This window comes from Thalassophryne amazonica, chromosome 8, assembly GCF_902500255.1.
Source record: "Thalassophryne amazonica chromosome 8, fThaAma1.1, whole genome shotgun sequence".
Taxonomy (NCBI): domain Eukaryota; kingdom Metazoa; phylum Chordata; class Actinopteri; order Batrachoidiformes; family Batrachoididae; genus Thalassophryne; species Thalassophryne amazonica.
This window is the reverse complement of record NC_047110.1, coordinates 46,078,605-46,103,845: the sequence shown is the minus strand read 5'-3', so window position 1 is coordinate 46,103,845 and position 25,241 is coordinate 46,078,605. Positions and strand designations below refer to the sequence as shown.

Sequence of the window (25,241 nt, the reverse complement as noted above, 5' to 3'; positions counted from 1 at the left end):
AAGATGTATCGTTATCTTTGGCTGCTTTCAGTGATGCCGGTATTTGGTTAGACTCTTTCTCTCCGATTGTTCTGTCTGAATCATATTTGTCTAATAGATTACAGTTTGTTCATGTAAATGGGGAATCTTCTTCACAGACTAAAGTTAATTATGGAGTTCCACAAGGTTCTGTGCTAGGACCAATTTTATTCACTTTATACATGCTTCCCTTGGGCAGTATTATTAGACGGTATTGCTTAAATTTTCATTGTTACGCAGATGATACCCAGCTTTATCTATCCATGAAGCCAGAGGATACACACCAATTAGCTAAACTGCAGGATTGTCTTACAGACATAAAAACATGGATGACCTCTAATTTCCTGCTTTTAAACTCAGATAAAACTGAAGTTATTGTACTTGGCCCCACAAATCTTAGAAGCATGGTGTCTAACCAGATCGTTACTCTGGATGGCATTTCCCTGATCTCTAGTAATACTGTGAGAAATCTTGGAGTTATTTTTGATCAGGATATGTCATTCAAAGCGCATATTAAACAAATATGTAGGACTGCCTTTTTGCATTTACGCAATATCTCTAAAATCAGAAAGGTCTTGTCTCAGAGTGATGCTGAAAAACTAATTCATGCATTTATTTCCTCTAGGCTGGACTATTGTAATTCATTATTATCAGGTTGTCCTAAAAGTTCCCTAAAAAGCCTTCAGTTGGTTCAGAATGCTGCAGCTAGAGTACTGACGGGGACTAGCAGGAGAGAGCATATCTCACCCGTGTTGGCCTCTCTTCATTGGCTTCCTGTTAATTCTAGAATAGAATTTAAAATTCTTCTTCTTACTTATAAGGTTTTGAATAATCAGGTCCCATCTTATCTTAGGGACCTCGTAGTACCATATTACCCCATTAGAGCGCTTCGCTCTCAGACTGCGGGCTTACTTGTGGTTCCTAGGGTTTGTAAGAGTAGAATGGGAGGCAGAGCCTTCAGCTTTCAGGCTCCTCTCCTGTGGAACCAGCTCCCAATTCAGATCAGGGAGACAGATACCCTCTCTACTTTTAAGATTAGGCTTAAAACTTTCCTTTTCGCTAAGGCTTATAGTTAGGGCTGGATCGGGTGACCCTGGACCATACCTTGGTTATGTTGCTTTAGACGTAGACTGTGGGGGGTTCCCATGATGCACTGTTTCTTTCTTTTTTTGCTCCGTATGCATCACTCTGCATTTAATCATTAGTGATCGATCTCTGCCCCCCTTCTCGGCATGTCTTTTTCCTGGTTCTTTCCCTCAGCCCCAACCAGTCTCAGCAGAAGACTGCCCCTCCCTGAGCCTGGTTCTGCTGGAGGTTTCTTCCTGTCAAAAGGGAGTTTTTCCTTCCCACTGTGGCCAAGTGCTTGCTCATAGGGGGTCGTTTTGACCGTTGGGGTTTTTCATGGTTATTGTATGGCCTTGCCTTACAATATGGAGCGCCTTGGGGCAACTGTTTGTTGTGATTTGGCGCTATATAAGAAAAAAGTTGATTGATTGATTGATAGTATGGCCCATGGTTTGTACAGGACAGAAACTGGTGAGTTATTTGTGATTTATTTTTTATTTGTGAAGAAATCAGACATTTTATGGAAATGGGTGTTCTGACAAACATGATATTGGTCATGTTCGTGCATTGGCCCATGCCCTCTTCTTTTTTTATAATGAAAATTTTTATTGGTATTCAGCAATCACACACAAAAGATAACATTTTCAAGTGATATATCGACACACATATCCTCCAATTGTGTGTCTGAAATGCTTCTTTTTAGGTTCATACAAAAGAAAACAAACAAAAGTTAGGAACAGAGAAGAAATAAAAAAACACAACAACAAACACAAAAGGGGACTGGAACTTTCCTTCATCTAAAATCCAAGATTTGTGAAAATAAAATCTGGCCTATAAGGTATTGATATACAACCCCTGGCAAAAATTATGGAATCACCAGCCTCAGAGGATATTCATTCAGTTGTTTAATTTTGTAGAAAAAAGCAGATCACAGACATGACACAAAACTAAAGTCATTTCAAATGGCAACTTTCTGGCTTTAAGAAACACTATAAGAAATCAAGAAAAAAAAGATTGTGACAGTCAGTAACGGTTACTTTTTTAGACCAAGCAGAGGAAAAAAATATGGAATCACTCAATTCTGAGGAAAAAATTATGGAATCACCCTGTAAATTTTCATCCCCCAAATTAACACCTGCATCAAATCAGATCTGCTCATTGACATTGACCCTATGCCATGACATTGACCCTATGTGTCTTTTTGCAAGGAATGTTTTTGCAGTTTTTGCTCTATGGCAAGATGCATTATCATCTTGAAAAATGATTTCATCATCCCCAAACATCCTTTCAATTGTCCAAAATATCAACATAAACTTGTGCATTTATTGATGATGTAATGACAGCCATCTCCCCAGTGCCTTTACCTGACATGCAGCCCCATATCATCAATGACTGTGGAAATTTACATGTTCTCTTCAGGCAGTCATCTTTATAAATCTCATTGGAAAGGCACCAAACAAAAGTTCCAGCATCATCACCTTGCCCAATGCAGATTCGAGATTCATCACTGAATATGACTTTCATCCAGTCATCCACAGTCCACAATTGCTTTTCCTTAGCCCATTGTAACCTTGTTTTTTTCTGTTTAGGTGTTAATGATGCCTTTTGTTTAGCTTTTCTGTATGTAAATCCCATTTCCTTTAGGCGGTTTCTTACAGTTCGGTCACAGACGTTGACTCCAGTTTCCTCTCATTCGTTCCTCATTTGTTTTGTTGTACATTTTTCGATTTTTGAGACATATTGCTTTACGTTTTCTGTCTTGACGCTTTGATGTCTTCCTTGGTCTACCAGTATGTTTGCCTTTAACAACCTTCCCATGTTGTTTGTATTTGGTCCAGAGTTTAGACACAGCTGACTGTGAACAACCAACATCTTTTGCAACATTGCGTGATGATTTACTCTCTTTTAAGAGTTTGATAATCCTCTCCTTTGTTTCAATTGACATCTCTCGTGTTGGAGCCATGATTCATGTCAGTCCACTTGGTGCAACAGCTCTCCAAGGTGTGATCACTCCTTTTTAGATGCAGACTAATGAGCAGATCTGATATGATGCAGGTGTTAGTTTTGGGGATGAAAATTTACAGGGTGATTCCATAATTTTTTCCTCAAAATTGAGTGATTCCATATTTTTTTCCTCTGCTTGGTCTAAAAAAAGTAACCGTTACTGACTGCCACAATCTTTTTTTCTTGATTTCTTATAGTGTTTCTTAAAGCCAGAAAGTTGCCATTTGAAATGACTTTAGTTTTGTATCATGTCTGTGATCTGCTTTTTTCTACAAAATTAAACAACTGAATGAACATCCTCCGAGGCCGGTGATTCCATAATTTTTGCCAGGGGTTGTAGTTAGTCCATTTCTTCCAACATAATACAAATAAATCAAATTTATTGTTGGCAGATCTTGTTATTCTTTCAATTTTAGAAATGTCCAATGTGATATCCATCCATGTTTTTATTGTCGGGCTCTCTTGTGATACCGTTTCTGTGTTATGGTCTTTTTTTGCAGTGACCAGCAGAATGTTCAGTAAATATTTGCCTTTTTTCAGCCATTCTTCAAGTATGATTCCAAAAAACATGGTCTTGCTTTCCCAGGGCAAATGACACTTGAAAATATCTTTCAGTGGGTTGTGTATTTCCTGCTAAAAGTCTGCAATTACTGGACAGTCCCAGAAAACATGATAATGCTTTGCACTCAAAGTTCCGCAGTTTCTCCAACAAACTGGAGAACGTCCATGATAGTGAGATTTCTGATGGGGTGTAATAAAATACCTTATCAAGTTTTCCAATTGAACTCCCTCCAGTTGTGGGAGCTGGTGCATTTCCATTGATGTTTCAAAATCGCTGTCCATTCCTCCTCAGATTTGATTAGCCCTGCTTCTTTCTCCCATTTTATTTGAATACACGAGGATGTGTGTTTTCTAAGATACATTATTGCCTTATACATGTATGAAATTGTTTAACCACTGGTATCTGAATTATATGCTTTTCTGAATAGTTCCAACAATGCTATACTTGCCCCAGTTACAGTTTTTACCATTTTATCAACAAAGTTCCACATTTGTAAATTATCTGAAAAAAGTCTTCTTTTTCTAGCAAGAATTTTTCTTTACATATTTCAAAGCTGAACAGTGTCCCATCTTTCACAATACTACAGAGAGCTGTTATACCTTTAGTTGTCCATACTTCAAATCTGCTGTCTAATTTGTTAGGTAGGATGTCTGTGTCGTTTGCACACCATTTAAGAACTGTGACGTCTTCCTCAAATTTGTATTCTGTTATAATTGTTTTCCATATTTTAAGAGTCATCTTACCCACGGATTTTTAATAGCTTTTATGAAATCTTGTAGATTTCTATCAGCTATAATCGCTTCTATAGGAATGGGGAGTGTTAACTTTCTTAAATTCTTTTCCACTGAGCATCATATGAGTGGTTGCGCCAGCATATCTTAGGTCTTAATTGAGTGGCCTGATAATAATTCCCATCCACCCTTTTCCTTTGCCAAATGTCAGGTCTGAAATAGATTCAATAATCTTGGTAATGTGTTCATTTTAATGGACTCTATTCTTGAACTGAGACTCAGGAAGTGAACTAGATACCATCTTGCTATATCCTCTTTAATTTTTTTGTTTATTGGTGAGTAGTTGCATTCTGTTGCATTTTGTCAGATGTTTTGGTATTGTGATGCATATTTATGTGTGTGTGTGTGTGTGTGTGTGTGTGTGTGTGTGTGTGTGTGTGTGTGTGTGTGTGTGTGTGTGTGTGTGTGTACACACACACACACACACACACACAGTGGGGTAAAAAAGTATTTAATCAGCCCCTGATTGTACAAGTTCTCCTACTTAGAAAGATGAGAAAGGTCTGTAATTTTCAACATAGGTACACTTCAATTATGAGAGACAAAATGAGAAAAAAAAAAAACCCAGAAACTCCCCAGAAAAGGATTTTTAAAGAATTTCTTTGTAAATTATGGTGGAAAATAAGTATTTGGTCAACCATAAACAAGCAAGATTTCTGGATCTCACAGACCTGTAACTTCTTCTTTGAGAAGCTCTTCTGTCCTCCACCTGTTACCTGTATTAATGGCATCTGTTGGAACTCTTTATCTGTACAAAAGACACCTATCCACAGTCTCAAACAGTCAGACTCCAAACTCAACCATGGCCAAGACCAAAGAGCTGTCAAAGGACACCAAGAAGAAAATTGTAGATGTGCACCAGGCTGGGAAGACTCTACAATAGTCAAGCAGGTTGGTGTGAATAAATCAACTGTGGGAGCAATTGTAAGAAAATGCAAGGATGGATGGATACAAGACCATTGATAATCTTCCTCGATCTGGGGCTCCATACAATATGTCATCCCTTGGGGACAAAATGATCATGAGAACGGTGAACAAAAGTCCCAGAACTGCACGGGGGGCCCTGATGAATGACCTGCAGAGAGCTGGGACCAAAGTAACAAAGGCTACACACGACGCAGAGAGGGACTCAAATCCTGCAGTGCCAGGCGTGTCCCCCTGCTTAAGCCAGTAGATGTCCAGGCCCATCTGAAGTTTGCCAGAGAGCATATGGATGATCCAGAAAAGGACTGGGAGAATATCATGTGTGCAGATGAAACCAAAATAGAACATTTTGGTAAAAACTCAACTCGGCGTGTTTGGAGGAGGAAGAATGTTGAGTTGCATTCCAAGTACACCATATCAACTGTGAAGCTTGGGGTGGAAACATCATGCTTTGGGGCTGTTTTTCTGCAAAGGGGACAGGACGACTGATCTGTGTTAAGGGAAGAATGAACGGGGCCATATATATATATATAACTCACGCATGCGTGAGTTTTTTCACGCCTGTCGGTTGCGTCATTCGCCTGTGAGCAGGCTTTGTGTGAGCATTGGTCCACCTCTCTCGTCGGATTTTTATTGCAAATAAATGTCTGAACGATTTGGAGCTTTGCTACATCAATTTTTTCCAGAAACTGTGAGAGATCTCCAGGTGGACACCATTCGGAAAATTCAGATGGCTTTCAGGGACGATTTTATGGAGATTACACAGATTAAGGAGTGCTCCAGCCGGTTTAAAGACCGCCCACAGCTGCTGAGAGCGCGCCGTGCTCCGAGCGCCGATTGACAGGGGTGAGGATCACCACTTTGTGAACAACTGCGTGAAAAAATAGTCAAACAGTTGAACAACAATGTTTCTCAACATTCAATTGCAAGGAATTTAGGGATTCCATCATCTACAGTCCATAATTAATCAGAAGATTCAGAGAATCTGGAGAACTTTCTACACGTAAGCGGCAAGGCCAAAAACCAGCATTGAATGCCCGTGACCTTTGATTCCTCAGGTGGCACTGCATTAAAAACTGACATCATTGTGTAAAGGATCTTAGCACGTGGGCTCAGGAACACTTCAGGAGTCCATTCAAGGTTGGCTCATGCAAGCACACGTGATTCAAATCTATCAGGTTTTTGCAAAAAATAAAAAGGTCGGATACTTTTCTAACAGACCTCATATATTAGATTCCAGGTGTGTACTTCAGGCCACCTTTCTGTGTTCTTGGACAAGATGCTTCATATGCCTCATCCTAGTCCACCTAGTTGTAAATGGGTACTAGTCTTATCTGATGAAATAACATTTGATGGACTGGCATCCCGTCCTGAAGAAGTCATAGGCTGAATCTCAGTTCTAGCCCTTGGCCCTTCCCCTCCGTTTTGCACGGGCACGAGAGACAGAGGGGTGTCTCAATTCTCTTTTTGGAGTGAGGCGGAGAGGGAGGTGAAGGGCTTCAAACCCCTCCATTTGGAGTGAATCTGGATGCACACTCCGTTTGGAGGGGTAGGAGGAGCTTACCGCTGTCTCAGAAAAAACAAACATGATGCCGAAAGAGCCGCACAAATGAAGCGGCTTTCATTATAAATTATGCTGTTTAGAAAGTTAGAACTTGCCAAAAAACTTTACAGGCAGTTGTCTATGACAGCCACGTGTATGCTGCTGGATGCATGTTGCGTATATTGTTGTTCTGAGGAATATTGTAACGTCCCTCGTGCACTGAGGCGTTATAATGCATATACACACGAACGCTACGATAAGACACTTTTATTTCTCACAGTGGAGAAAATCATGATAAAGGATAAGCACGTTAATTTGTATGTTCATAAATCTTTGGATAATATCAATCCCTGCTGTTGGATTTCAAGGTCTGTAACGTGTGTGTATTTTGTAAACAAACAGGCAGCCCTGAGCCCACTCGACTCCTAATAAGCTTTCAGGCAGAAAATGAGGAGAACTTTCACCAATGGGAGTAAGTTGGAAAATATATACACACACACATGTATATGTGGAACACATAACCTGACGTCCTAATAAACGTCTATTATTTGTCAAGGAAATTTCTAAAGGAAATAGGGCTGGATGCAAAAAATGGGTGAATTTGAAAAAGAAATATTAACAGAACTAGATACAGCCCATAACATACATACATACAGGTGCTGGTCATATAATTAGAATATCATGAAAAAGTTGATTTAGTTCAGTCATTCCATTCAAAAAGTGAAACTTGTACACAGACTCATATATTTCAAGTGTTTATTTATTTTAATTACCTATTAATTACCTATTAATTACTTATTAATTACTAATCAGTCAATTAATGATCAATCAAACAATATTAATTATCACTATTATTGATTAATTATCAGTATTATTAACATTAATTAATGACTAATTAATTAATTATTAATACTATTAATTATTATTATTATAAATTACAAATTAATTACATTAATTAACATGACATGATTGCGATGCGTCGAAGAAATCTGCGACTTCTATTTCTTTGCATTTACACAGAAAGGCGAGAAAATAAAAAGAGCAAACAGGCGACTGCAACAAGTTGCATTTGCATTGCCATATTAACAAACAGTGAAGACGGCAGTTTGACAATTTTTTTTTTCTCCTAAGGCGGAGGGGTGTCTCAATTCATAGGGCTAGTGTTGTGTGGGCCGCCAGAAGAGGAGGTACTGCTGGCCCACCACCAGAGGGCGCCCTGCCTGAAGTGCGGGCTTCAGGCACTAGAGGGCGCTGCCGCCTCACAGGAACAGCCGAGGTGACAGCTGTCACTCATCAGATCCGACACGTGGAGACGGTGGCCACCTGAGGGACTCGAGACCTGGCGGCTCCAGTATCCTTCGGGTTCGGTGGCGGAGGAAATCGTGTGGTTCCGGTTCTTCTCTAGACGGACGTCTCCTATCGTCGAGCCTGCCCACACGACACCTTTATCCATTGACTTTGTATCATTCTATAATCTGCTGTGTATGGTTGTGGCATTCACAACAGTAAAGTGTTCAAATTTGAGTCCTTCTATTGTCCGTTCATTTGTGCCCCCTGTTGTGGGTCCGTGTCACTACACTTTCACAACAGGATATCTCGGCCAGCGTCATGGACTCCGAGGGGCGTCACCCAGCGATTGAACGGCCAATGGGAGAGCAGGGTGCACAGGCGTCTGCAGGAGGCGTGATTGGTGAGTTGCAGCACATCCTCACCGCCTTTACGGCTCGGTTGGATCAGATGACTGAGCAAAACATCCTCCTGAACCGCAGGGTGGAGGCTCTCTCCGCACAGGTGGCAGCGAGCGCTCAGGGCGCTGCTGCAGCTCCTCCTCCTGCCGACCCTGTGCAGGATATAAATGTTCCAGTGGTCATTCAACAACCCCTCCCACCATCCCCTGAAGCATACATAAGCCCCCCAGAGCCATACGGAGGTTGTGTGGAGACGTGCGCGGACTTTCTCATGCAGTGTTCGCTCGTCTTTGCACAACGTCCCGTCATGTACGCGTCTGATGCTAGTAAAGTAGCTTATGTGATTAATTTGCTTCGAGGAGAGGCACGCGCTTGGGCTACGGCGCTTTGGGAGCAAAATTCACGGCTCCTTCATACGTACACTGGGTTTGTGAGGGAGTTCAAAACTGTGTTTGATCACCCTAACAGGGGAGAGACCGCTTCAACTGTGCTGCTGTCAATGAGACAGGGATGCCGGAGCGCAGCCGCTTATGCAGTCGACTTCCGCATTGCGGCTGCGAGGTCCGGCTGGAATAACGCTGCGCTCCGCGCCGCCTTCGTAAACAGGCTGTCGTCGGTCCTGAAGGAGCACCTGGTGGCCAAGGACGAACCGCGGGAATTAGATGGGCTTATCAACCTTGTTATACGGTTAGACAATCGGTTGGAGGAACGCCGTGGGGAACGAGATGAAGGGCGTGGCCGGGCACGCACCGTCCCTCTTCCTTCCGGGTCCGAAAAAGGTCCGCCCTTCCCACGCTCCATGGCCTCTACGCCCCATGTGACTACAGCTCCCCCTGCTGACGAAGCTATGGACACGAGCAGGGCCACATTCAGACCACCGAATAGACAGAGGAGGCTTCCCCGCAGGGCGTGTTTTGTTTGCGGCTCAATTGAGCACCAATTGAGAGACTGCCCCGAACGGTTAAACACCAACGCCCGCCCCTAGAAACTGGGCTTAGGGTGGGCCAAGAAATTCATGTGGGACACACACATATTTCCACACGGCTCCCAGTTACAATCCTTAGCGGGGATTTAACCCTTCAGGCCCCAGCACTGGTAGACACAGGGTCAGAAGGGAATCTGCTGGATAGCAGATGGGCCAGGGAGGTAGGGCTCCCTCTGGTGGCGCTGCCTTCGCCATTGCAGGTGCGAGCACTAGATGGCACCCTACTCCCTTTAATCACACACAGGACACTACCAGTAACTCTGGTGGTGTCAGGGAATCATCGGGAGGAAATAGAGTTTTTTGTGACTCCCTCTACCTCCCATGTGATTCTGGGGTTCCCATGGATGTTAAAACACAATCCCCGGATTGATTGGCCGTACGGGGTGGTGGTACAGTGGAGCGAGACCTGCCATCGGGTGTGTTTAGGATCCTCGGTCCCTCCCGGTTCCCAGGCTAAGGAGCAGGTCAAAGTCCCTCCCAATCTGTCGGCGGTGCCGGTTGAGTACCACGATCTTGCTGACGTTTTCAGCAAGGATCGGGCACTCACCCTTCCCCCGCACCGTCCGTATGATTGCGCCATCGATTTGACTCCAGGCGTGGAGTTCCTGTCCAGCAGGCTGTACAACCTCTCACGACCTGAGCGCGAATCGATGGAGACCTACATCCGGGGCTCCTTAGCTGCCGGGCTGATCCGGAACTCCACCTCCCTGATGGGAGCAGGATTCTTTTTTGTGGGCAAGAAAGATGGCGGTCTTCGTCCATGCATTGATTATCGGGGGCTGAACGAGATCACGGTTCACAACCGATACCCGTTGCCTTTGTTGGATTCGGTGTTCACCCCCCTGCATGGAGCCAAAATATTCACGAAACTGGATCTTAGGAACGCATATCACCTAGTTCAGGTCTGGAAGGGAGACGAGTGGAAGACGGCATTCAACACCCCGTTAGGTCATTTTGAGTACCTGGTCATGCCGTTCGGCCTCACTAACGCCCCCGCGACGTTCCAAGCTTTGGTAAATGACGTCTTGCGGGACTTCTTGCACCGATTCGTCTTCGTATATCTGGACGATATACTCATTTTTTCTCCGGACCCTGAGACTCATGTACGGCATGTACGTCAGGTCCTGCAGCGGTTGTTGGAGAACCGGCTGTTTGTGAAGGGCGAGAAGTGTGAGTTCCACCGCACCTCTTTGTCCTTCCTGGGGTTCATAATCTCCTCCGACTCCGTCGCCCCGGATCCGGCCACGGTCACGGCGGTGAGAGACTGGCCCCAACCTACGAGCCGTAGGAAGCTGCAACAGTTCCTCGGCTTCGCAAATTTTTACAGGAGGTTCATTAAGGGGTACAGTCAGGTAGTTAGCCCCCTGACAGCCCTGACCTCTCCAAAAGTCCCCTTCACCTGGTCGGATCGGTGCGATGCCGCGTTCAAGGAGTTGAAACAGCGCTTCTCGACTGCACCCGTCTTGGTGCAGCCCGATCCTAGTCGCCAGTTTGTGGTTGAAGTGGACGCCTCTGACTCAGGGATAGGAGCCGTGCTATCACAGAGCGGAGAGACTGATAAGGTTCTTCACCCGTGTGCCTATTTCTCCCGCAGGTTGACCCCTGCAGAACGGAACTATGACATGGGCAATTGAGAACTCCTAGCGGTGAAAGAGGCTCTTGAGGAGTGGAGACACCTGTTGGAGGGAGCGTCAGTGCCATTCACGGTTTTTACTGACCACCGGAACCTGGAGTATATCAGGACCGCCAGGCGGCTGAACCCCAGGCAAGCCCGCTGGTCACTGTTCTTCGGTCGTTTTGACTTCCGAATCACCTACCGCCCCGGGACCAAGAACCAGAGGTCGGATGCCTTGTCCCGGGTGCATGAACATGAAGTCAAAACCGAGCTGTCGGATCCACCGGAACCCATCGTACTGGAGTCCACTATCGTGGCCACCCTTACCTGGGACGTGGAGAAGACCATCCGGGAGGCCCTGGCACGAAGCCCGGATCCCGGAACAGGGCCAAAGAACAGACTTTACGTCCCACCAGAAGCCAGGGCTGCCGTCCTGGACTTCTGTCACGGGTCCAAGCTCTCCTGCCACCCAGGGGTGCGTAGGACCGTGGCAGTGGTCCGGCAGTGCTTCTGGTGGGCGTCCCTGGAGGCTGACGTCCGGGCTTACATCCAGGCCTGCACCACCTGCGCCAGGGGCAAGGCGGACCACCAAAAGGCACAGGGACTCCTTCAACCACTTCCTGTGCCTCGTCGCCCCTGGTGCCACATCGGTCTGGATTTCGTCACGGGCCTCCCACCATCCCAGGGCAACACCACCATCCTCACGATAGTGGACCGGTTCTCCAAGGCGGCCCACTTCGTGGCCCTCCCGAAGCTCCCGTCGGCCCAGGAGACAGCGGATCTCCTGGTCCACCATGTCGTACGTCTGCATGGGATACCAACAGATCGTGGTCCCCAGTTTTCCTCGCAGGTTTGGAGAAGTTTCTGCCGGGAGCTGGGGGCCACCGTGAGCCTCTCGTCTGGGTATCACCCTCAGACCAATGGACAGGCTGAACGGGCTAACCAAGAGCTGGAGCAGGCCCTGCGATGTACCACATCTGCACACCCGACGGCTTGGAGTGAACACCTGGCCTGGATCGAGTATGCGCATAACAGCCAAGTGTCCTCTGCCACCGGCCTCTCCCCGTTCGAGGTGTGTCTGGGGTATCAGCCCCCTTTGTTTCCTGTGGTGGAGGGAGAGGTCGGTGTACCCTCGGTCCAGGCCCACCTGCGGAGATGCCGTCGGGTGTGTCCCCGGCCCCCGCATATCAGCCCGGGCAGGAGGTGTGGCTATCCACAAGGGACATTCCCCTCCAGGTGGATTCCCCTAAACTGAAGGACCAGTACATAGGGCCCTTCAAGATCCTCAAGGTCCTCAGTCCCGCCGCAGTGAGGCTCCAACTTCCGACCTCACTGCGGATCCATCCAGTATTTCACGTATCCAGATTGAAACCACATCACACCTCACCCCTCTGTACACCCGGTCCAACGCCGCCTCCTGCCCGTATCATCGACGGGGAGCCAGCTTGGACAGTGCGCTGGCTCCTGGACGTCCGTCGAATGGGCCGGGGTTTCCAGTATTTGGTGGACTGGGAGGGGTATGAACCCGAAGAACGCTCCTGGGTGAAGAGGAGCTTCATCCTGGACCCGGCCCTCCTGGCCGATTTCTACCGTTGCCACCCGGACAAGCCTGGTCGGGCACCAGGGGGCGCCCGTTGAGGGGGGGGTCCTGTTGTGTGGGCTGCCAGAAGAGGAGGTACTGCTGGCCCACCACCAGAGGGCGGAAGTGCGGGCTTCAGGCACTAGAGGGCGCTGCCGCCTCACAGGAACAGCCGAGGTGACAGCTGTCACTCATCAACTGTGACAGCTGTCACCGATCATCTGCACTTCATCCCGGATAAAAGCAGGATGACACCTCCACCACGTCGCCGAGATATCGTTCTTCTAAGGAGGTAATATTCTCTGCCGTACTAAAGGAATTATAACTTACGTGTGCTCTGTTAGCAGCCATTGTCCTGTGGTGCCTTGTCAGCTGATTGGTTGTTTGTGAGAGTGCCGACGTCTTCGCCTCTCACTCTTTCCAGATAAGTGCTTAAACAGGAGCTGCACAAGTGTGTGATTTGAGGTGGAGGTGGAATTCCCACCGTTGTTGTTACTGGGTGTACACACACCCACACTTGACTGTCTTTGCTCTTCGCCAGCAGTACCAGATCCGACACGCGGAGACGGTGGCCACCTGAGGGACTCGGGACCTGGCGGCTCCAGTATCCTTCGGGTTCGGTGGCGGAGGAAATCGTGTGGTTCCGGTTCTTCTCTAGACGGACGTCTCCTATCGTCGAGCCTGCCCACACGACACCTTTATCCATTGACTTTGTATCATTCTATAATCTGCTGTGTATGGTTGTGGCATTCACAACAGTAAAGTGTTCAAATTTGACTCCTTCTATTGTCCGTTCATTTGCGCCCCCTGTTGTGGGTCCGTGTCACTACACTTTCACAACAGCTAGAGGCATACCCCTTCACCTTATCCCTTGTTTTAAAGGGATAGGCGTCAGGATAGGGGTAGCGCCAAGGGGAAGGGGTACAAAAGAGAATTGAGATTGGGGGATATATTCTCCTCTGAGACACTTACACTTTTATGATGGCCTTGATCACAACATAGTAACTACCTTTGTACTTATGTTAGTGACATAGCTTAAGAAGGCCAAACCCAATTTTGATCAATCTTTTCAGGTACACTGGGGCTTTGGATGATTGGTCAATAATTATAATTAATATTCAGGCATCATATGATAACACGTGAATAATGAAATGCATGTGTGGTGTCATTTGGCTTTCGAAGCACCTTTGCTTTACTTTCAAAATTGTACACCCCCTCCAGAGTAATAGGACAAACAATGGGACAGTGTTCCAAGAAGGAAAAAAATGTTTACTCTCACGTTTTTCTTTGTAATGTGCAAACAGTACAGCTGCCAGACAGGATGTAAGGTACATGCCAGACAAAGGATCCATCCATTTTTCTCACAATTACTGATTACAGCCCTGATAAAGTTTTGAACTCTGTGAGTGCCCTTCTACTTATCAGTGGTTTAAGGTGAACTCAGACGATGCAGGCTGTTTGAGAGCTGAGGAAAATGTAGAAGAGAATGCATCTCCCTAAAAAAAAAAATTGCATTTGGGGGCGTGCACTGCATTCAGATGAGCTGTATGAATGTCACTGTACACAGGATATTGAACAGAGGATTTAGTGGCTGATCCTGCATAAGTAGTGAGAACGCAATATGCAATTAAATACAAGGTCATTTTGAAAACAAGTTCAATTTGTCAGCTTTTTAACTCATGTTCTGTCCTTGCCGTTACTTTCCCTGACCATCGAGCAATGCGCTGAGGGTATTTTACACAATGTAGGGACTCCTGAAATGGTGGGTCCGGTTCCAAATAGATTGTGATAAGGTTCAGTTGATCCATTACCACACTTAATTATTACCACCCTGTAGCCAGTAGCCCTGTAGTACCACCCTCACTTCTGTTATCATGAAGTGCTTTGAAAGACTAATAAAAGAGCACATCACCCCTGTTTTACATCTCACAGTCAACCCCCTACAGTTTGTGTACTGACCAAACCACTCAACTGAGGACGCCTTATCCACTGCTCTCCACCTGTCCATGGAACAGCTGGAGAGGAAAAATACATGGGTCCAGATGCTGCTGTTTTATTTTAGTTCTGCATTTAACACCATAATCTCACAGCATCTGATTGACAAACTGGGCCCACTGGGAGTGAACATCCCGCTGCTAAACTGGATACTGGACTTTTTGACAAACAGGTCTCAGTTTGTGCACAGAGGTAACAGCAGTAGGTCAAACACCATCACCTTAAGCACAGGCTCTCCACAAGGGTGTGTGCTTAGTCCCCTCATCTTCACCATCATGACCCATGACTGTTGTGCAAAGTTCAACAAAAATCGCATCATAAAATATGCTGACGACACAACTGTAGTGGGGCTCATCCAGAATGAGGAAAGCACGCACTACAGGGAGGAAGTGAGACTCTTCACTGATTGGTGCAACAACAACAATCTGATCCTCAATGTGGAGAAAACCAAGGAGCTAATCCCCCCCCCCCCCCACCTATTTACATCAAGCACTCTACTGTGGAGATTGTACAGCAATCAAAATTCCTGGGGTTCATGTCTCTGACAACCTGACCTGGTCTCTGCACATATCCTCTCTGGTTAAAATGACCTATTTATCACTATCACACACCAGCGTACGTGCGTGAGTGCGTGTGTGCATGCATTATTTTATTTAGTAAGTTCAATGTAAGTACATGATCAAATCAAATCAATTTTTTTTATATAGTGCCAAATCACAACAAACAGTCACCCCAAGGTGCATTATATTGTAAGGCAAAAGCCATACAATAATTACAGAAAAACCCCAACGGTCAAAACGACCCCCTTTGAGCAAGCACTTGGCGACAGTGGGAAGGAAAACTCTCTTTTAACAGGAAGAAACCTCCAGCAGAACCAGGCTCAGGGAGGGGCAGTCTTCTGCTGGGACTGGTTGGGGCTGAGGGGAGATATAATTGTAAATACATTAAAAATACATGGATGCAAAAGATAGTGAAAACACTTGTGTCTATTGTGGTCCATTTAAAAATTAAATGACAAAATCGAAGTAATAATAAAATAAAATGATAATAGTGATGATAATAATAATGATAGTGTGTATATGATAACAAGTACCTAAACAATTTATAAATACATTAAGACAGTAAATAAAAAAAACATAAATAACAGGAAACAAAAGGGTCGAGTTCTTCCTCTAAAAATTGTTGAGGTCCAAGGTTCTAAAAACATTCTGGACTCACACGCCATTCCAACTCGTTACAGAAACTTTGCATAATTTATTACCACCTTTGAAAAATGTCAGCTACCTATTTTATAAACACTACCCAATCTAGAACCTGTGGATCCCCACAGGTAATGCGCTAGTAATATATTAACAGTTTTTGGGTCATCTTATAAATATCTCTGAAAAGTGAAAAACTGATCAGAAAAGTTGACAGTTGATCTGGTCTTTGTTATGTACATACTTGGGCCTGATAGTAGTACTTGATACAGAAAGCATTGCAGCACTGAGCCCATGACCCTTTTTGCTGTTTGACTTCACTGTAACAGTTGAGCCACTTCATCAATTCATACATTCCTATATTAATTACCTCTGCCAAGGAGGTTATGTTTTCGGTCGCGTTTGTCTGTCTGTCAGCAGGATAACTCAAAAAGTTTTGAATGGATTTTGATGAAAATTTGTGGAGTGGTTGGAAATGACAAGAGGAACAAGTGATTAGATTTTAGTGGTGATCCGGATCCCGATGCTAATGCATTAGCATGTCTATGGCATTTTCAATGTTAAAAGTTAGCATTAAGCAGTTGCAGCTGTCATCATGTTCGGGTGCATTTCTTTTCAAATTGTAATATTCCTTAAATTTATTTTTGTTTATATATTAATAATCTAATGATTATTATATACAATTTTAGAGAAAGAGACAAAAATAAATAGATCACTGTGTCAAGGAGGGAATCTCTTTAGGGTCACATGGCCTTGTTTAGAGAAGTGTTTCATAAATGTTAAAAAATTCATATATTTGCAGTTTAGTTGAATAAAAAATTGAATTTTGTCTCTTATTTGTTTTTGTCTATAAGCACATGCAATATCAATATCAGTGCTTGATGACAGTAGCTTCTGGGAAAGGTGCAAGTTGCAATAAACTGTAATGCCAAGCGCTAAGGATACATGCTATCCAGTCACAGCAGATGAAACTTTTTTTTACTACTGAGCAGACATCATTGTTAGACTTTTTTAGGTTCAGTGATTCCACGGCGTGTAGATGTTATGGCATCAGTGACCCCATGGCCTTGGCGGAGGTTTGCACTCTCTGAGTGCTTCTAGTTTGTAATGCTGATTATTGAATGTTTTGGTGCTTTGCTCATTGCTTCAGAAAGATGACCCTCGATTTTCTCTCATGATGCCAGTCCGCTCTCGTGTCCTCCCTCCTAGTTTAATCAGCGGTCCTCTGTGTAGGAGTGGACTATCACGAAGATGAAATGCCATAGGCCCGGACCATCTCCAGAAATGCTCCTGATAGGATAGAGTGAAACTAATGGCCTCAGACACTGATTGATTGTGATGAAACAGTGTCCTCCCCCTTGCTCAATGGAATTAGTTACATAAGGAGCCACTGCATTGCATTTCTGGCCAGCGGTGACCTCCGGTGCTGAAAAGTGAAGCCAACATGGGAGTACCATATCTTGCAGTTCCTTCAAGGGTGGTGTGAGGCCACGTCCAATAGCACGTTACTCCACATAAACCCCCATGTTAAAAATCTCCAGCATTACAGCAGAAACAAACAATTTTTACAGACTGCTACAAAGACAGTTTTGGAACTCATCAGTTTAAGCTTTTTTAAACCATAAATTATGAATAATATTCTGAAGTTGTGAATAATTAAAGGTGTGGCCAATATGAGTGATAGCTAGTATGCCGGCAGATCCAGGGTAACATTAGCCGTGTCTGCTAGCTGCTGTGGTCACTACTATGTTCATTCTGAACATTTTATTACAGATGTCTGGGATAACAGGGCTTGCTGTGTGTGCAACTGTACTACCTGTTCCTCTAAGAAATCAGTGTTCAAGTATGTCCATTGAGTGAAATTTTAGAATTATTTAATTTGTACATTAGCACTGAATATTAGCACGAGGTATCAACAGCTTGGTGACAATTTCTACAGTGATGGTGCTACTGTTATTGAGTCAGGAGTTATTAATATCTGCACCCAAACCACCTGTTATGATAACCACCACCCAGTCTACAAAAATATGCATTAATCAAACACCTAAACCAAGGTTAGCCTGTTAGCCTTAGCATATTTGGTAGCTACAAGATGGAGAGTGTGTTTGGGCTTCATTTGTCCCACACAAGTCATGCCAGCCTTGCACACGTTCCGCCTCTTTACCCATTTGTGGGTTGGATGGGAGTTAGCAGCATAAGGCACTGCCAAGATGGTGATTTTTGTTACCGCCCCATTACAGCTTCACACCAGCTATTCAGAAAAACCTATGGGTGAGTTCGCACAGTTTTCCCACTATTACTACAATCTCTGGTTATGAGATATGCTGCGGCTATACTACCACTGAGGCAGGTACGTGTAAGCACAGGCAACAACTGAAAGAGCTTTTCTTCAGTGTCCACAAGTGAGGACAACTTTGAAACCTGTCATAAGATTAAGTCTGGGATTGTTTTCAGGACTAAAAGTGTGGTCATTTTCTCTGTCTTCACAGATTAGTCCAAACAGCATTGCTGCCAGGGACGGACATATCCGAGAAGGCGATCGTATTTTACAGGTAAAGACGTTCACCCTCACTGTGCTCCTCTACTGCTGCTCTCGCTGGATTTAGAAGGAAAAAAACACCTTTATTTTGTTCATTTTGTTCTATTCAAGTGCTGTGTCTCAGCACGACGGCTCTAATGGCAGTACATTAAAACTGAACTCACTCCCACTGTGACGACAAATGTCATGGATGCTGTTGGCAGCTCAGCATCGGAAGCAAGGTTTTAAAGGTTCTGGTGAATAGAACTGTGCTGCAGCTCGCTGCCTCCTGAGGGATGAAAGAGTGGCTGCTAAAGGGCCTAAGATCAGGTGAAGTTCTGTTGTACTGACAGTATGAGGACTGTGGTGGCTTTTGGTGGCTGAGGACACGTTCTTGAGAATATAACTTAGTAACAGTACATGGCATACACTTGAGGCTTAAAACTTGTGCGGGGTTGACATACAGTTTTCTTTTTACATGATCGGAGAGGAACAGCGCTTCTGGAAGCGACTGAACAGTCCAGCAGCGTCCAGACATCTGGCCGACACACACCCGACGTGCACGCGCGTGAGTGAGCTGGATGCATCCTGTCCAGCTACAGATGAGCTGCACGGACCAGATTAATTGTGTTTACTTCTATTTATAGAAGTGAATTTAAGTTTAATGCTTCTGGTCAGCGCACACATGATGTGTATACGTGCTGGGCTGGACGCACAAGCTGCATGAACCAGATTCATTGTTTTTTATTTATTTATTTTTCTGAGGACAGAAGTAGAATTAAGTTTCATGCTCCTGGTCGGCGGCCACCCACTGTGCAGGTGTGCACACCGTGCTGGATGGATGATATCAGCACTCTGGCTTCATTCTTTTTTAAAATTTTTATCAGAGTGCTTCCAATGGATCACAATGTCTGTGTATCCTGTCCTGCCACCGATGAGATGTGCCATGTAATGGAACTCAGTTTTACGCGCAGTCACAGAGGAGCACAGAAATGGGATTTTCTCTTTTTATTTATTTATTTTTCTGAGGACTGCAGTCTAATGCTGCCAATCGGCGGCAGGGACAAAGGATTTCACCTATGTGCGTACACTCCAAAAAAAGAATGAAAAAACTGATGTAACAATTTGCACAGATTTTTTAAAAGTTATTTCATGCCTTAAGACTTCTCTAGTTAAGTTGAAATAACTTTTGCCAAGTTGAAATTACTTAAAAAATCTATGCAACCTGTTACATCACTTTTTCTCTTTGAAACAGCAGTTCATTTTTTATTTTTTAAAGTGTGGTGAATGTGGACAAGGCAATCAGATTTACTGTTTATGTTCATTGTTTGTGAGGATGTCAGTGGAACTTGAGAGTGGACATCATTCTGTTCATCTGTGGGTGCTTGTTCATGCTTTTCTTCTTTTTTTTATTTATTTATTATTTACAATACTTTTTCTGCCTACATTTGGGATAATTTTCACAGCCTCTTTCACATAATAATGCTGTAATAGTTCACATCTATCCTGAGAACTGTGCGTGCAAACGTGTGGTCATTTCAGCCGTGCCAGTGCCGCTGAACATCTGTGAGTGCCACGTGGTATTCACACACAAATCCATGCGCCTATAAAGACCGTGCCAGTGCAGCTTGACTTTCGCGTATGTGCTGAGCGCCATGTCACTGGCTCTCGCGTGGTATGTGTGCAAATTGCTCGAGATTTGTGGCCGTCATTTTCGGCGCCACTCCAGGTGGCATTCAGCGGACAGTTGGCCGTCATGCACACACGTCGGGAGGACCAATTCAGAGAGATTCCACATGAAAAAGTTATCACCTTTTTGCCTTTGTAGCGCAACTTTGCATCTCTGCCTCCTCTCCACCAGTTGTGCGTCAGTGAGATACTAACCTAATGCTTCATGATGCAGAATTTATACTTATAATGAGTGTGTATATCACAGTGACAGACACGGGAATGTGTGCTAATTACTGAAAAAGTATTACGTATTCTGCAGTTTTCACTGTTTTTTTAGAAGATTGATTTATCTCAAATGCCCCTAAAGTTGTTGCACACCAGTGTGCATGTATGACATCGAGCAGCATGACTGTGCAAGTGATTTGCATGAACATCCCATCCTCCATTCTGCTGGTGCATCTGGAGATGTGACAGGAAGAGCAGCTGGCTTAAATCCAACATGTAGCTCCATGCCAGATCCACTACAGTAAATCAAGAAGACCCAAAATAATTAAATTTTGTGTATCTATAACAGTGTAGATGGATAATGTATTTAGAACCTGTCCAGTTTATCATCACACAATTCAAATGCTTTTTGTTTTGTTTGTTTTTGTGCTCTTACAAGAATAATTCACACTTTTAATTTTAAAGCAACTCTCCAAAACCACAGCAATCATAATCAAAAACTGTTTTAAGCTTTATATTATTGTTTCATTTTGAAGCCGGGGACGAGGATGAGGAAGGTGAGTTAAGTGGCTGGGATTCAAAGAGCTAATTTAACTCTGCTGTTAAATGTACCTGTGCTGCTTGTCCTGCAGCCACAGAGGAAATACATCTGTGGACCGTGGCGGCTTCATTTTCTGACTGTGGTGGAAAAAAATAAAATAAAACCCAAACTCTATGAGATATGTGAGCCATGATTTGTCACAGAAAAGCATAAAAAATTTTCAAGGTAGTGTGCATTGAAAGTGAAGAAATGACACTATTCCTCCTGCAAAGATAAATAACAGTTTTTCCACATATACCTACTGTATGGGTGCAAAATAATTTGTCACTGTGTCAAATATCTTGAAGTCCAGGTGATAGAATGCTGTGATAGCAGGAAGATGAACCAAGATGCATTCAGTCTGATATTGTTCCATGGATTGTGCTAGACGTTAGACTCAACTTAGCACACACATGCAGCTAGCACATACTGAGTTGGGATATGACTATGTGTTGGAATTTTACAGGTAGGATCAGTATCAGCAGAAACCAGGGCAGGTGGAGCACCCAGGTGCACGCTCCCGATCCTCCATACAAAAAGAAAAATGTTGTTAAATTGTTTTGGCTACAAATCTGAACATGTATCCCTGTAAATTTAAAAGGAGAGCACATTTTTGGATGCTGCAAACAGTTAAGGTGAACTTATTCAAGGTAGTGATAGTAACAGTGATGATGCTGTGATCTTTGATACTCTGCTGAGTAGAAGTGTCTAATGGGCCAGTCACACAGCACTTAACGAAGGACAACGAAGCCCAAACGAAACAAGAAATCTGGACTTTTGTTGACTTTCGTTGGCATTGTTTAACCTTTGCGCAGCTTCATTCCTGCAGCTGCCGCTTCGTCAGGATTTTTATTTGAATGAATGCTGCCAAAAACCTCAATTTGTTCGTATTTTGTTTTGCTGTCATTCTTGACGGTTTCTTATCGTTTGCTTAGTTTTTGTAGCGTTAGTGTTTTGTTTGTCTTCGTTTGACCAGCTGAAAGTTTTCATATAGTACAGAAGCCGGTTTGTGAGTGCTGCTGCTGCTTCCTCCATGGCCAGTGCTGGTGTGTGGTGTTGGGCTTCTGTCACTGCGTGTGATGGGGCGAGTGTGACTGCTGTCATGCCGTGGTGCTGGCCGGCCTGGAAGAATTTGTCATCCTCCTCTGCCAGCGCACGCCAGTCTGTGATCGTGGTGTTGGCCAGTGCTGCATGCACCTGAGGATGCAGTTAATGCACAAAAAGTCTGGCAGGTGTCCTCTCAGGAGCTGCAGCATTCTGTCCTCTGAAGGGCTTGCTGTCCTCCAGCCTGTGCAGAGAGAAGAGCCTTCTGGCCCTTTCAGCGTCTGACAGTTCAAAAGTTTTGAGGAGGTGATCCTTGATGGCTGTGTATTTGTTCGCAGCAGTGGGCTTTGCAGGAGCGTGATCACCCTCATTGCCGTGGAGCTGCTGTCGCCTGCAATGATCTCTCAGCGTGAACTGCGCCTCGGTTTGTGCAAACCAATTAGCAGTTTACAGAAGTGTGGCCTTGAGTGTCAAGTGTGAAAAGTTTTAGCAGTAGTGGACATTCGCGTGTGAACAGCTTTGATCCACAGAGGTGTGACATAAAAACAGAAAACCCAGTGGGATCGCAAATGGCTGCATTCTTTTCTGAACGTTTCAGCACTACAAGACATCCAAACACTGAATGCATTCATTGAAAATGAATCAGCTGAAGAAAAGGTGATGCGCGTGTGTGTGACTGATCCACAGCGCCTGTGCATGCGTGATCAGAACTGAACGTGTTCCTGATCAGAACAGGTAATCGAACCTGCGCACGTGCGTGTGACTGACTGCATGATCACACAGCTGCAGCACCCGGTGATCAGAAACACCAGGGTACATCTGGAAACGTCAGTGCCGTTTGCTTTACCGTTCTGAGAACGGAGCGCATTTCTACAATGCAAAAAAAAACAAACATAGGCAGGAGTGTGGCAAGTGCTACATGCAACAGAATGCATACATTAAAAGCAAACATATGCAGCTGCAAGCAAATCTCCGAACGCAACGACACTAAAAATGCTGAGTACGCTATTCAGTGATGGGAAAAGTGAAAGCTCATTCGTCCACCTTTTGTTCAGCTATCATCATATGCAGTGTGACCGGGCTACAAGATGCAGGCTCTCAACGGACTCAGCCATAAGATACGATACGATACGATACACTTTATTGTCCCTTCCGGGAAATTTGTCTTAGACTCCAAGAGCTGCACAAGTAAAAAGTCAAACTGCCATGACATAATTACATAACTAATACAATTTACATAACTTAATACACACATCAATCATACATATTGCACATCCCTAATACACATATCCAAATTACACATGCCCGTATTACACAGCGGTCTCCCATAATAATTCATGCATATTGCACATATCCCTAAAAACACATACCCCTATTGCACAGCCATCTCCCACATATGGTAAAGGAAAATACTAACAGTGAATAAATAACACTAAAATAACAATGCCACCATGTCATTAACGCACAATCCTTCTACCTATCCCAGGAACCATATTTAAGACTCTAATTGATGTGGGCATAAATGAGTTTTTAAAGCGATTCAGTTTGCACTGAGGGACTCTGTATCGCCTACCAGACGGTAGGAGTTCATACTCAGGATAGAGGATGTGGGAAGGATCTGACAAAGCTCGCTGCGCTCCTTTGAGAACAGACTGTTCATACATGGACTGCAGGGAAGAGTTTCCCGTCCTCCCTACCACTTTCATAGCAGTCTTCACCAGACAAGCAAGCTTAACTGGACAGAGAGATTACCGTACCAAGATGACATCCCATACCGGATAATGCTTTCCAAAACAGCCTGATAAAACAAAAACAAGATTTTCTGCTCAACCCCAAACGCCCTAAGTCTGCGCAGAAAATATAACCTCTGCTATAAACGAGAGCATAAGTTATTAACATGCGTTTCCCAGCTGAACTGGTTATCTAAGTAAACGCCTAGATACCTGTAAAAGCTGACCTGATTGACTTCTTCATCATGGATTACCAGAGGGGTATGATCACCAATAGAACGAAGGTCAATTATCATCTCCTTAGTTTTCTTTACATTTATAGTAAGAAAGTTAGCATCACACCAGTGGACAAAAGACTGCACCTCCTCAAAGTACAGTGATGGATCTGAGTCTTTATGAAGCAGACTGAGGATGGCAGTATCATCAGAAAACTTAAAAACATGATTTCCATGAAAGTGGCTAATGCAATCATTAGTATAGAGAGTAAAAAGGACAGGCGAACTGACACAACCCTGAGGTACGCCAGTACTGATGATTTTAGAATCAGAGATAGTGTTATTAACTCTGACATTTTGAATTCTATCTATTAAAAAAGAATAAAACCATTTTATAATTACAGGATTTACTGACAGGTGAATTAATTTTTGAATCAGTAAATGAGGCTGTAACATGTTAAAAGCTGAACTAAAATCAATAAATAAAAGACGTGCGTAAGCCTTTGGGTCTTCGAGGTGTTTTAGTGACAGGTGGGTGATGCCATTAATGGCATCATCTGTACCCCGCCCTCTCCTATACGCAAACTGCAAGGGATCTAGATCTGAATTTATCTCTGACTTTAAAATAGAAACCATATATTTTTCCAAACATTTCATAACAACAGAAGTTAAAGCTACCGGTCTAAAATCATTGTTAGTCGTTGGGCAGGGTTTTTTGGGTACTGGAACAATAATTGATTTTTTCCAGAGTAAAGGAACTGTGTGCTGATCCACAGACTGCTGGAAAACCAGGCACCAGGCTGGTGTGAGCTCCTCTGCAAAAGTCTTTAAAAGAAAAGCTGAGATGCCATCTGGGCCAGCAGACTTATTTTTCTGAACCCTACTAAAAAGTAACTTAATTTTGCCTGGATCAACTACTAACCTGGGGCGCAAATCAATAGATGAAATTGAATTAAAAATGTTAACACGATCCAAAGAAAAATCCTGAGTCTCAAATCTCAAATAAAAGTCATTGAGCTCTTTTGCTTTTTCCTGATCATCATCTGTTACAAAACGTTTCCTTTTTTGTTACCATATTAGCTGCCACTTTCATTGAATCCCAAAGTTTTTTAGAGCCCATTGAGGCAAAAATCTGCTCAATATTGTCCTTGTGCCTCTTCCTTGCATGCCTTAGCATCTGGTTCAGTTCTTTTTGCACAGTTTTTAACCCCATCCAGTCTTGATTCTTAAAAGCCATTTTTTTACGCTTAATACAGTCTTTAACTTCCTTGGTTATGGAAGGCTTGTTGT

At 44.1% G+C, this 25,241-nt stretch overlaps 1 protein-coding gene across 3 annotated transcripts in view; it reads left to right on the top strand.

Moving 5' to 3' along the window:
* The window catches only part of LOC117515519 (PDZ domain-containing RING finger protein 4-like), a 640,352-nt gene that overhangs the window by 597,012 nt on the left and 18,099 nt on the right, over nt 1–25,241 (top strand). For all 3 annotated transcript variants that reach the window (XM_034176100.1, XM_034176101.1, XM_034176102.1), the window contains exon 5: nt 18,458–18,520. In XM_034176100.1, coding sequence (XP_034031991.1) covers nt 18,458–18,520 — 63 coding nt within the window. The remainder of the gene's footprint in view (nt 1–18,457; nt 18,521–25,241) is intronic.